This window comes from Lampetra fluviatilis, chromosome 26 (genome assembly GCF_964198595.1).
Source record: "Lampetra fluviatilis chromosome 26, kcLamFluv1.1, whole genome shotgun sequence".
NCBI classification, from domain to species: Eukaryota; Metazoa; Chordata; class Hyperoartia; order Petromyzontiformes; family Petromyzontidae; genus Lampetra; species Lampetra fluviatilis.
In genome coordinates, this window is record NC_136300.1 from 11,822,761 (window position 1) to 11,835,392 (window position 12,632).

Genomic DNA, 12,632 nt, shown 5'->3' on the forward strand with positions numbered 1-12,632 from the left:
AGTGTGGGAGTGGGTGAGTGTGTGAGTGGGTGAGTGGGTGAGTGTGGGAGTGGTTGAGTGTGTGAGTGTGTGAGTGTGGGAGTGGGTGAGTGGGTGAGTGTGTGAGTGTGTGAGTGTGTGAGTGGGTGAGTGTGGGAGTGGGTGAGTGGGTGAGTGTGTGAGTGGGTGAGTGTGTGAGTGGGTGAGTGTGTGAGTGAGTGGGTGAGTGAGTGAGTGAGTGGGTGAGTGTGTGAGTGGGTGAGTGGGTGAGTGTGTGAGTGTGTGAGTGGGTGAGTGTGTAAGTGAGTGAGTGAGTGAGTGGGTGAGTGTGTGAGTGGGTGAGTGGGTGAGTGTGTGAGTGGGTGAGTGAGTGGGTGAGTGTGTGAGTGGGTGAGTGGGTGAGTGTGTGAGTGGGTTAGTGTGTGAGTGGGTGAGTGGGTGAGTGAGTGAGTGAGTGGGTGAGTGAGTGGGTGAGTGTGTGAGTGGGTGAGTGTGTGAGTGGGTGAGTGTGTGAGTGGGTGAGTGTGGGAGTGAGTGAGTGGGTGAGTGAGTGAGTGAGTGAGTGGGTGAGTGTGTGAGTGGGTGAGTGTGTGAGTGGGTGAGTGGGTGAGTGGGTGAGTGAGTGAGTGGGTGAGTGAGTGGGTGAGTGTGTGAGTGGGTGAGTGTGTGAGTGGGTGAGTGTGTGAGTGGGTGAGTGTGGGAGTGAGTGAGTGGGTGAGTGAGTGAGTGAGTGGGTGAGTGTGTTAGTGGGTGAGTGTGGGAGTGATTGAGTGGGTGAGTATGTGAGTGGGTGAGTGGGTGAGTGTGTGAAAGGGTGAGTGTGTGAGTGTGGGAGTGGGTGAGTGGGTGAGTGTGTGAGTGTGTGAGTGTGTGAGTGGGTGAGTGTGGGAGTGGGTGAGTGGGTGAGTGTGTGAGTGTGTGAGTGGGTGAGTGTGTGAGTGAGTGGGTGAGTGAGTGAGTGAGTGGGTGAGTGTGTGAGTGGGTGAGTGTGTGAGTGGGTGAGTGAGTGAGTGGGTGAGTGTGTGCGTGGGTGAGTGGGTGAGTGTGTGAGTGGGTGAGTGTGTGAGTGGGTGAGTGTGTGAGTGGGTGAGTGGGTGAGTGAGTTAGTGGGTGAGTGAGTGAGTGGGTGAGTGTGTGCGTGGGTGAGTGGGTGAGTGTGTGAGTGGGTGAGTGTGTGAGTGGGTGAGTGTGTGAGTGGGTGAGTGGGTGAGTGAGTTAGTGGGTGAGTGAGTGGGTGAGTGTGTGAGTGGGTGAGTGTGTGAGTGGGTGAGTGTGGGAGTGAGTGAGTGGGTGAGTGAGTGAGTGGGTGAGTGTGTGTGTGAGTGGGTGAGTGTGTGAGTGGGTGAGTGGGTGAGCGGGTGAGTGGGTGAGTGAGTGAGTGGGTGAGTGAGTGCGTGAGTGGGTGAGTGTGTGAGTGGGTGAGTGTGTGAGTGGGTGAGTGTGGGAGTGAGTGAGTGGGTGAGTGAGTGAGTGAGTGGGTGAGTGTGTTAGTGGGTGAGTGTGGGAGTGAGTGAGTGGGTGAGTATGTGAGTGGGTGAGTGTGTGAGTGGGTGAGTGTGTGAGTGGGTGAGTGGGTGAGTGTGTGAGTGGGTGTGTGGGTTGAGTGTGTGAGTGGGTGAGTGTGTGAGTGGGTGAGTAGGTGAGTGTGGGAGTGTGTGAGTCGGTGAGTGTGTGAGTGGGTGAGTGTGGGAGTGGGTGAGTGTGTGAGTGTGGGTGAGTGTGGGAGTGGGTGAGTGTGTGAGTGGGTGAGTGGGTGAGTGTGGAAGTGTGTGAGTGTGTGAGTGTCGGAGTGGGTGAGTGGGTGAGTGGGTGAGTTTGGGAGTGGGTGAGTGGGTGAGTGGGTGAGTGTGTGAGTGGGTGAGTGTGGGAGTGAGTGAGTGAGTGAGTGGGCGAGTGTGTGAGTGGGTGAGTGTGTGAGTGGGTGAGTTTGGGAGTGGGTGAGTGGGTGAGTGGGTGAGTGTGTGAGTGGGTGAGTGTGGGAGTGAGTGAGTGAGTGAGTGGGCGAGTGTGTGAGTGGGTGAGTGTGTGAGTGGGTGAGTGTGGGAGTGGGTGAGTGGGTGTGTGGGTTGAGTGTACGTAGTCGGTGGGGAGTGGTAGTGTAGCGATTAGTGCGATGCACTACGAACCCGGCCACCCGAGTTGGATTCCTGTCCATGGCCAACATCGGTCACGATTTTCTGAACCGGTCCTGGGTCTCCCCTAGGTTGATTCAGCCTCAAATGATAACCTGGTACGTTGCATAAAAATAGCCACTAGGGAGACATTGGCCACCCACCCCCTGGCGTGCCATCCCGGCCTTCACGCCACTTGCCTCAAAAGTATGTTAAGGCTATACGGGAGATATTTGTCTTTGTGTCGCCGTACACGCACACATGCTGTGCGAATTTAACGTGAACTATTCTTTGGTTCTTTCGGTGAAGACAGAAAAATAATAAAAATTATGAATAAAAAATAAACATTAATGTAGACTGTAGCCTGGCTCTTAATCGGAGTGAGTGTACTGGCAGTCTATAGTGTAGACTGAAGCCTGGTTTTTAAGTTGGGTGAGCGTACTGGCATTCTATAATATAGACTGTCGCAATGGTTATTAAACTGAGTGAGTGTACTAGCAGTTTATAATGTAGACTTATTCTTGGTTATTTCAGGAATAAAAAATATAATTAAAAACATTATAGACTGCCAGTACACTCACCGAGGTTAAGAACCAGGCTAGAGTCTACATTAATGGTTTTTATTATTTATTTTATTTTAAACATTTCTACGCGACAATAACCGATTGAACCAAAGAATATGAATTCCTGCAGTCACGAAAGTTTTAACGTAAACTAATCAAGCCGTTGGAGGTCCGCGCATCGACCCAATTCCCCTTGCCTGTCTCACCCATGCCCACCCGTGCCAACCATGCCCACCCGTGCCAACCATGCCCACCCGTCCCCCCCCCCCCCCACGTGACCCCCCAGGCGAACCTGCCGCTCCTGCAGCGCGAACTGCTGCACTGCGCGCGCCTGGCCAAGCTGCCCCCCGCCCAGTACCTCTCCACTCACCAGCACCTCCTGCTCGAGCTGGGGGGCCTGGTCGGTGCCGGGGTGGGGGGCGCCCCCCAACTCCCGCCGATGCCGCCCGCTCACCCGACCCTGTCGTCCGTGGCGACCCCCAACGGGGGGCCCTGCACCCCGGCGGGGACTCCCTCGCTCGCCTCGCCCTTCGACTCCCCCGACCTCCTCCTGGAGCTCAACGAGAGCGGCAAGCGGAGGGGCGGCGAGCACAGGTGGGTGGGCGGCGAGAAACGCAGTATCGTTTGAGGCTGAGTCGACCTAGGGGAGGCTCAGGACCAATTTGCGTTAATCGCTACACCACTGCCCCCCCCCTTCCCGACATACACAGACACACGCTACAACTAAAATGGCAGTAAGGTCATCACATCGCTGGCAACCGGCACCCCTGAGGCCACGTGTGGAAGGCCTGTCGGCCAGTGGTCACGGGACAGACCCAGGTACCATGGGTCGACTGAATGAGATGACTGGCAGATGCTCCACCTGTGCTCCCTACTGTGCCAACTTGCTGTGCTTTAGCCGCACGGTACTCCGCTAATTGTTGTGAGCGTCGCTCCTCCGCCCTCCGTTGTTGTTGGAGGGCGACTGCCTCCAACTGCCCAGCAGCGGCCTTCACGAGCCTCCTCCACAGAGGCCGATCTTGACACCGCTGGTACCAGTCATCGGCAAGTCCATTCAGCTCCACGTCCTCCTGTACCACATCACTCCATCTCTTCTCTAGCCCGCGCCGCACCCGTTTAGCCCCCTCTACCCGGCTAAACAGAAGCTGTTTGGGCATGCGGTGGCTGGGCATCGGGCTACATGACCCAGCCAATGCAGCATCGCCTGCCGGAGGAGCTCGCCGATGGGACTGTGTCCAGATTTTTCAAGGATCCGTGAGCGTCTCACACAATTCAGTGTGGTTAAACCCAAGATTGGCCATAGGTAGGCTAGCCCAAATGTTTCAAACCAACGCAGATGTTCCTACAAAGCGGTACACGCGTTGCAAGGATAGAGAATGAAGGGCATAGCCGTGGCAGCGCAGACTCGGAGCTTTGTGTGGAGTGACAGACCAAGTATCTTACACACAGCAGCGTTGCGCAGTTGATGAAAATCGCGTGTATTGCCACTCTGGTCATGAGCACACTTCCCACGTACGTGAACGTCTACGCTCTCTCCAATACTGCCCCATCACTCACGGGGAGTGGAGGGGGTGGAGCATTCGATGACATAAAATACCGAGGCAGGTGCTTCGTTCTTTTGTGGCGCTGATGGTAAGGCCCCATCTCTTAGTGGCACGCTCCAGGATCAGGAGTAGCGTCTCTGATTCATTCTCAGAGTGAGCAGAAATCAATAGATCATCAGCACGTGTAACGCGCTCGGCCAACATGGAGCCATCCCTTGAACGCACCCGGGCACACAAGCAATTCAATATCTACACACACGCATGGGTCAATAGTTACATAGGTGCATAGGTTCATAGGTGCATAGGTGCATTCACCCATGCCGTTCGGATACTCGGTAGCCACGCCACCAAAAGGAGATACGCACTCCCCATGTACACACACACCGTGTACACACACACCGTGTACACACACACCGTGTACACACACACTCCACGTGTACACACACACCGTGTACACACACACTCCGTGTGTATACACACACACTCTCCCCGTGTACACACACACACCGTGTACACACACACCGTGTACACACACACCGTGTACACACACACTCCACGTGTACACACACTCCGTGTACACACACACTCCACGTGTACACACACTCTCCCCGTGTACACACACACACCGTGTACACACACACACACACACTCCCCATGTACACCCCCCCCCCACCCCGTGTACACACACACTCCGTGTGTATACACACACACTCTCCCCGTGTACACACACACTGTGTACACACACACACACCGTGTACACACACACACGGTGTACACACACTGTGTACACACACACACCGTGTACACACCGTGTACACACACACCGTGTACACACACACCGTGTACACACACACCGTGCGCTCGTCTCTGCGGACCGCACCCCCCCCTGCCCCGTGCCCCCCCCTCCCCCTCCCCCCAACACCTCCATCCCCGCCGCGTGCGCTCTTAATGGCGTGCAGTTTTAATGAGGCAGCTTTAATGACTTCACCAATCTGTGAAACGCGCCAGATGTGATCGCATTTTAATGTCTCGTGGCAAAGGCACTTTGAGCTTCAGATCCATCTTTCATGCAGCTTTGGGCGTCTCCCCTCCCCTCCCACCCCGGAGTGTGTGTGTGTGTGCAAGCGAAAGTGTGTGTCTGTGTGTGTGTGTAAGCGAAGGTGTGTGTCTTTGTGTGTGTCTATGTGTGTGTCTGTGTGTGTGTCTGTGTGTGTGCAAGTGAAGGTGTGTGTCTGTGTGTGTGTCTGTGTTTGTGTCTGAGGTGCTCGCTAACAGCACTTGCCCCTACATTATGTTAAGACTACACGGGGGGTCTTTGTCTTTATCTTTGTATCTGTGTGTGTGCAAGCGTAGGTGTGTGTCTGTGTGTGTCTGTGTGTGTGTGCAAGCGAAGGTGTGTGTCTGTGTGTGTGTCTGTGTGTGTGTGTGTGCAAGCGAAGGTGTGTGTCTGTGTGTGTGTCTGTGTGTGTGCGTGCAAGCGAAGGTATGTGTCTGTGTGTGTGTGTGTCTGTGTGTGTGTGCAAGCGAAGGGGTGTGTCTGTGTGTGTGTGCAAGCGAAGGTGTGTGTCTGTGTGTGTGTCTGTGTGTGTCTGTGTGTCTGTGTGTGTGTGCAAGCGAAGGTGTGTGTCTGTGTGTGTGTGTCTGTGTGTGTGTGCAAGCGAAGGTGTGTGTCTGTGTGTGTGTCTGTGTGTGTGTCTGTGTGTGTGTGCAAGCGAAGGTGTGTGTCTGTGTGTGTGTGTCTGTGTGTGTGCAAGCGAAGGTGTGTGTCTGTGTGTGTGTCTGTGTGTGTGCAAGCGAAGGTGTGTGTGTGCAAGCGAAGGTGTGTGTCTGTGTGTGTGTGTGTGTGCAAGCGAAGGTGTGTGTCTGTGTGTGTGTCTGTATGTGTGCAAGCGAAGGTGTGTGTATGCAAGCGAAGGTGTGTGTCTGTGTGTGTGTGTGTGTGCAAGCGAAGGTGTGTGTTTGTGTGTGTGTGTGCGCGCGAAGGTGTGTGTCTGTGTGTGTCTCTGTGTGTCTGTGTGTGTGTGTCTGTGTGTGTGTCTGTGTGTGTGTCTGTGTGTGTGTGTTGTATACGGGGAGCGGTAGTGTAGTGGTTAGCGCGCTGCGCTATGAACACAGCGTCCCCAGTTCTTTTCCCACTCACGGCCAAAACCGGTGACGATGATTTGAGCCGGTCCTGGACATCCACTAGGTCGACTCGGCCTCAAATGAGTACCTGGTGCGGTGCGTAAACATCGCCACTGGAGAGACAAAGGCTGCCGGGCATGGTGCTGGCCACCCACCCCCTCGTGTGTCGTGTCGGGGTTCATAGGTGCTCGCTAACAGCACTTGCCCCAACAGTCTAGTAGAGGCTATACGTTGCCTTTGAATGTGGGGAGCGGTGGCGCAGTGGTTAGCGCTGCACTGCGCTTGCGAAAAAATCCACCAATCCCCAAGTTTGATACCCGCCCACAGCCAATTTCGGTGACGAGTATCTGAACCGGTCCTGAGTCTCCCCAAGGTCGACTCAGCCTCAAATTAGTATGTGTGTTGAACTGCTGTCGCAACGTACGTGGGCTCCCGATGTGCGGGGGAAGGACGGCCTGGTGCGGTGTGTACACATCGCCACTGGGGAGACAAAGGCGGTCGGGCGTGGGGCTGGCCACCCACCCCCCTCGAATGCCGTTTCGGGCCCTCATATGTGCTCGCTAACAGCACTTGCCCCAACAGCCTGCGTAAGGCTACACGGGGCTCTTTGTCTTTTTTGTGTGTTTTGTTGTACACGTACGAATATCAACTTGTCCATCTCGCATTATTTAGTCCTCGTTTATAAACATGTTCACATCATGTTAGTAATATAGGTGTGCAATTATGCACGACTATAATTATTGTAATGGGAAGGCGCACTTTCTACTCCAGTTGGAGGTGCCTTACGCAGATAAATCCGACTGATCTCAAGCCAGCCGAGCAGCGTTTCGGGAAATATCGAGCGGGAAGTGAAAGCCCGCATGTGAGCGTGTGTACGTTTGGAGCGGTTAGCGCTGCGCTACGAACCCGGCGACCCGAGTTCGATTCCCCCTCACTGCCAACACCAGTGACGATTATCTGAACCGGTCCTGGGCCTCCCATACGCCTCCAATGAGCACCTGGTGCGGTGCGTAAACATCGCCACTGGGGAGACAAAGGCGGTCGGGCGTGGTGCTGGCCATCTACCCCCTCGTGTGCCGTTCCGGCCTTAATAGGTGCTCGCTAACAGCACTTGCCCCAATAGTCTGGTAAGGCAATACGGGGAATCTTTGTCTTTTGTGAGAGTTCACGTCGATTGAACTCCACATCCTTCTGTACCACGTCAGTCCGCCTCTTCTCTCGCCCGCGCCGAGCCCGTGTACCCCCATCTATCAAGGCGCTTCTGTTTGACCGGATGGATGAGGCTTAACGCGCGAAGCACAGACGAGAGACGCGACGGACTGATGTGGTTCAGAAGAACGTGGAGGTGGTTGGACTTGCCCGTGAATGGTACCAGCGGGGTCAACATCGGCTTCTGTGGAGGAGGTTCGTGAAGGACGCTGATGAGGAGTTGAGGCAATCGCCCTCCAGCAACAACGGAGGGCGGAGGGGCGATGTTCACAACAACGAGCAGAGCGCTGGGCGGATAAAACGCAGAAAGTTGGCAAAGTGGGGAGTACAGTTGGTGCATCTGCCAGTCATCTCAGTCAGTCACCCATGGCACCTGGGTCTGTTTCGTGACCTCCTGCAAGTAGGCCTTCGACACTTCACATGTGACCTCAAAGTGCACCTAGTCTGGCACAAACGCCTCGAGATAAGTGCTGTTCACGATCGCCTATGAAGGTCAACACAACACATTGGATAGGTGACCAAGACCACGCCCGGCCGCCTTTGTCTTCTCAGTGCCGAGTCGACCTATAGGTGGCACAGGAGCGATTCAGAAATTGGAACAAAAGCTGAAAAGTGCGTAAAACAAGCGTGGAGAGATGCACGCTGTGAATGCGCATGGAGAGGAAGAGAGAGAGAGGAACACGTGGGTGACAGAACCGATTCAGGTCACAGGCATCCAACGCCGAGGTTACTGGCATCCGAGCGGACGTACGGGGGTGTCGTGATGAGTGATGGTGTCGTGATGAGTGATGGTGTCGTGATGGGTGATGGTGTCGCGATGAGTGATGGTGTCGTGATGAGTGATGGTGTCGTGATGAGTGATGGTGTCGTGATGGGTGATGGTGTCGTGATGAGTGATGGGGTCGTAATGGGTGATGGTGTCGTGATGAGTGATGGTGTCGTGATGGGTGATGGTGTCGTGATGAGTGATGGGGTCGTGATGGGTGATGGTGTCGTGATGAGTGATGGGGTCGTGATGGGTGATGGTGTCGTGATGAGTGATGGTGTCGTGATGGGTGATGGTGTCGTGATGGGTGATGGTGTCGTGATGAGTGATGGTGTCGTGATGAGTGATGGTGTCGTGATGGGTGATGGTGTCGTGATGGGTGATGGTGTCGTGATGAGTGATGGGGTCGTGATGGGTGATGATGTCGTGATGGGTGATGGTGTCGTGATGAGTGATGGGGTCGTGATGGGTGATGGTGTCGTGATGAGTGATGGTGTCGTGATGGGTGATGGTGTCGTGATGGGTGATGGTGTCGTGATGAGTGATGGTGTCGTGATGAGTGATGGTGTCGTGATGGGTGATGGTGTCGTGATGGGTGATGGTGTCGTGATGGGTGATGGTGTCGTGATGAGTGATGGTGTCGTGATGGGTGATGGTGTCGTGATGAGTGATGGGGTCGTGATGGGTGATGGTGTCGTGATGAGTGATGGGGTCGTGATGGGTGATGGTGTCGTGATGAGTGATGGTGTCGTGATGGGTGATGGTGTCGTGATGGGTGATGGTGTCGTGATGAGTGATGGTGTCGTGATGAGTGATGGTGTCGTGATGGGTGATGGTATCGTGATGGGTGATGGTGTCGTGATGAGTGATGGGGTCGTGATGGGTGATGGTGTCGTGATGGGTGATGGTGTCGTGATGAGTGATGGGGTCGTGATGGGTGATGGTGTCGTGATGAGTGATGGTGTCGTGATGGGTGATGGTGTCGTGATGGGTGATGGCGTCGTGATGAGTGATGGTGTCGTGATGAGTGATGGTGTCGTGATGAGTGATGGTGTCGTGATAAGTGATGGTGTCGTGATGAGTGATGGTGTTGTGATGAGTGATGGTGTCGTGATGAGTGATGGTGTCGTGATGAGTGATGGTGTCGTGATGGGTGATGGTGTCGTGATGAGTGATGGTGTCGTGATGGGTGATGGAGTCGTGATGAGTGATGGTGTCGTGATGGGTGATGGTGTCGTGATGAGTGATGGTGTCGTGATGGGTGATGGTGTCGTGATGGGTGATGGTGTCGTGATGAGTGATGGTGTCGTGATGAGTGATGGTGTCATGATGGGTGATGGTGTCGTGATGGGTGATGGTGTCGTGATGGGTGATGGTGCCGTGATGAGTGATGGTGTCGTGATGGGTGATGGTGCCGTGATGAGTGATGGTGTCGTGATGAGTGATGGTGTCGTGATGAGTGATGGTGTCGTGATGGGTGATGGTGTCGTGATGGGTGATGGTGTCGTGATGAGTGATGGTGTCGTGATGGGTGATGGTGTCGTGATGGGTGATGGTGTCGTGATGAGTGATGGTGTCGTGATGGGTGATGGTGTCGCGATGAGTGATGGTGTCGTGATGAGTGATGGTGTCGTGATGAGTGATGGTGTCGTGATGGGTGATGGTGTCGTGATGAGTGATGGGGTCGTAATGGGTGATGGTGTCGTGATGAGTGATGGTGTCGTGATGGGTGATGGTGTCGTGATGAGTGATGGGGTCATGATGGGTGATGGTGTCGTGATGAGTGATGGGGTCGTGATGGGTGATGGTGTCGTGATGAGTGATGGTGTCGTGATGGGTGATGGTGTCGTGATGGGTGATGGTGTCGTGATGAGTGATGGTGTCGTGATGAGTGATGGTGTCGTGATGGGTGATGGTGTCGTGATGGGTGATGGTGTCGTGATGAGTGATGGGGTCGTGATGGGTGATGATGTCGTGATGGGTGATGGTGTCGTGATGAGTGATGGGGTCGTGATGGGTGATGGTGTCGTGATGAGTGATGGTGTCGTGATGGGTGATGGTGTCGTGATGGGTGATGGTGTCGTGATGAGTGATGGTGTCGTGATGAGTGATGGTGTCGTGATGGGTGATGGTGTCGTGATGGGTGATGGTGTCGTGATGGGTGATGGTGTCGTGATGAGTGATGGTGTCGTGATGGGTGATGGTGTCGTGATGAGTGATGGTGTCGTGATGGGTGATGGTGTCGTGATGGGTGATGGTGTCGTGATGAGTGATGGTGTCGTGATGGGTGATGGTGTCGCGATGAGTGATGGTGTCGTGATGAGTGATGGTGTCGTGATGAGTGATGGTGTCGTGATGGGTGATGGTGTCGTGATGAGTGATGGGGTCGTAATGGGTGATGGTGTCGTGATGAGTGATGGTGTCGTGATGGGTGATGGTGTCGTGATGAGTGATGGGGTCATGATGGGTGATGGTGTCGTGATGAGTGATGGGGTCGTGATGGGTGATGGTGTCGTGATGAGTGATGGTGTCGTGATGGGTGATGGTGTCGTGATGGGTGATGGTGTCGTGATGAGTGATGGTGTCGTGATGAGTGATGGTGTCGTGATGGGTGATGGTGTCGTGATGGGTGATGGTGTCGTGATGAGTGATGGGGTCGTGATGGGTGATGATGTCGTGATGGGTGATGGTGTCGTGATGAGTGATGGGGTCGTGATGGGTGATGGTGTCGTGATGAGTGATGGTGTCGTGATGGGTGATGGTGTCGTGATGGGTGATGGTGTCGTGATGAGTGATGGTGTCGTGATGAGTGATGGTGTCGTGATGGGTGATGGTGTCGTGATGGGTGATGGTGTCGTGATGGGTGATGGTGTCGTGATGAGTGATGGTGTCGTGATGGGTGATGGTGTCGTGATGAGTGATGGGGTCGTGATGGGTGATGGTGTCGTGATGAGTGATGGGGTCGTGATGGGTGATGGTGTCGTGATGAGTGATGGTGTCGTGATGGGTGATGGTGTCGTGATGGGTGATGGTGTCGTGATGAGTGATGGTGTCGTGATGAGTGATGGTGTCGTGATGGGTGATGGTATCGTGATGGGTGATGGTGTCGTGATGAGTGATGGGGTCGTGATGGGTGATGGTGTCGTGATGGGTGATGGTGTCGTGATGAGTGATGGGGTCGTGATGGGTGATGGTGTCGTGATGAGTGATGGTGTCGTGATGGGTGATGGTGTCGTGATGGGTGATGGCGTCGTGATGAGTGATGGTGTCGTGATGAGTGATGGTGTCGTGATGAGTGATGGTGTCGTGATGGGTGATGGTGTCGTGATGAGTGATGGGGTCGTGATGGGTGATGGTGTCGTAATGAGTGATGGTGTCGTGATGGGTGATGGTGTCGTGATGGGTGATGGTGTCGTGATGAGTGATGGTGTCGTGATGAGTGATGGTGTCGTGATGGGTGATGGTGTCGTGATGGGTGATGGTGTCGTGATGAGTGATGGGGTCGTGATGGGTGATGGTGTCGTGATGAGTGATGGGGTCGTAATGGGTGATGGTGTCGTGATGAGTGATGGTGTCATGATGGGTGATGGTGTCGTGATGAGTGATGGGGTCATGATGGGTGATGGTGTCGTGATGAGTGATGGGGTCGTGATGGGTGATGGTGTCGTGATGAGTGATGGTGTCGTGATGGGTGATGGTGTCGTGATGGGTGATGGTGTCGTGATGAGTGATGGTGTCGTGATGAGTGATGGTGTCGTGATGGGTGATGGTGTCGTGATGGGTGATGGTGTCGTGATGAGTGATGGGGTCGTGATGGGTGATGATGTCGTGATGGGTGATGGTGTCGTGATGAGTGATGGGGTCGTGATGGGTGATGGTGTCGTGATGAGTGATGGTGTCGTGATGGGTGATGGTGTCGTGATGGGTGATGGTGTCGTGATGAGTGATGGTGTCGTGATGAGTGATGGTGTCGTGATGGGTGATGGTGTCGTGATGGGTGATGGTGTCGTGATGGGTGATGGTGTCGTGATGAGTGATGGTGTCGTGATGGGTGATGGTGTCGTGATGAGTGATGGGGTCGTGATGGGTGATGGTGTCGTGATGAGTGATGGGGTCGTGATGGGTGATGGTGTCGTGATGAGTGATGGTGTCGTGATGGGTGATGGTGTCGTGATGGGTGATGGTGTCGTGATGAGTGATGGTGTCGTGATGAGTGATGGTGTCGTGATGGGTGATGGTATCGTGATGGGTGATGGTGTCGTGATGAGTGATGGGGTCGTGATGGGTGATGGTGTCGTGATGGGTGATGGTGTCGTGATGAGTGATGGGGTCGTGA

The 12,632-nt window shown here is 54.4% G+C and overlaps 1 protein-coding gene across 1 annotated transcript in view; it reads left to right on the plus strand.

Annotated features, from left to right (window-relative positions):
• LOC144942150 (protein CBFA2T1-like) overlaps window positions 1-12,632 on the plus strand; it is a gene marked incomplete at its 5' end in the record, with an annotated part of 39,041 nt that overhangs the window by 5,861 nt on the left and 20,548 nt on the right. Inside the window, one exon of the mRNA XM_078868910.1 lies at window positions 2,940-3,247. Coding sequence (XP_078725036.1) covers window positions 2,940-3,247 — 308 coding nt within the window. The remainder of the gene's footprint in view (window positions 1-2,939; window positions 3,248-12,632) is intronic.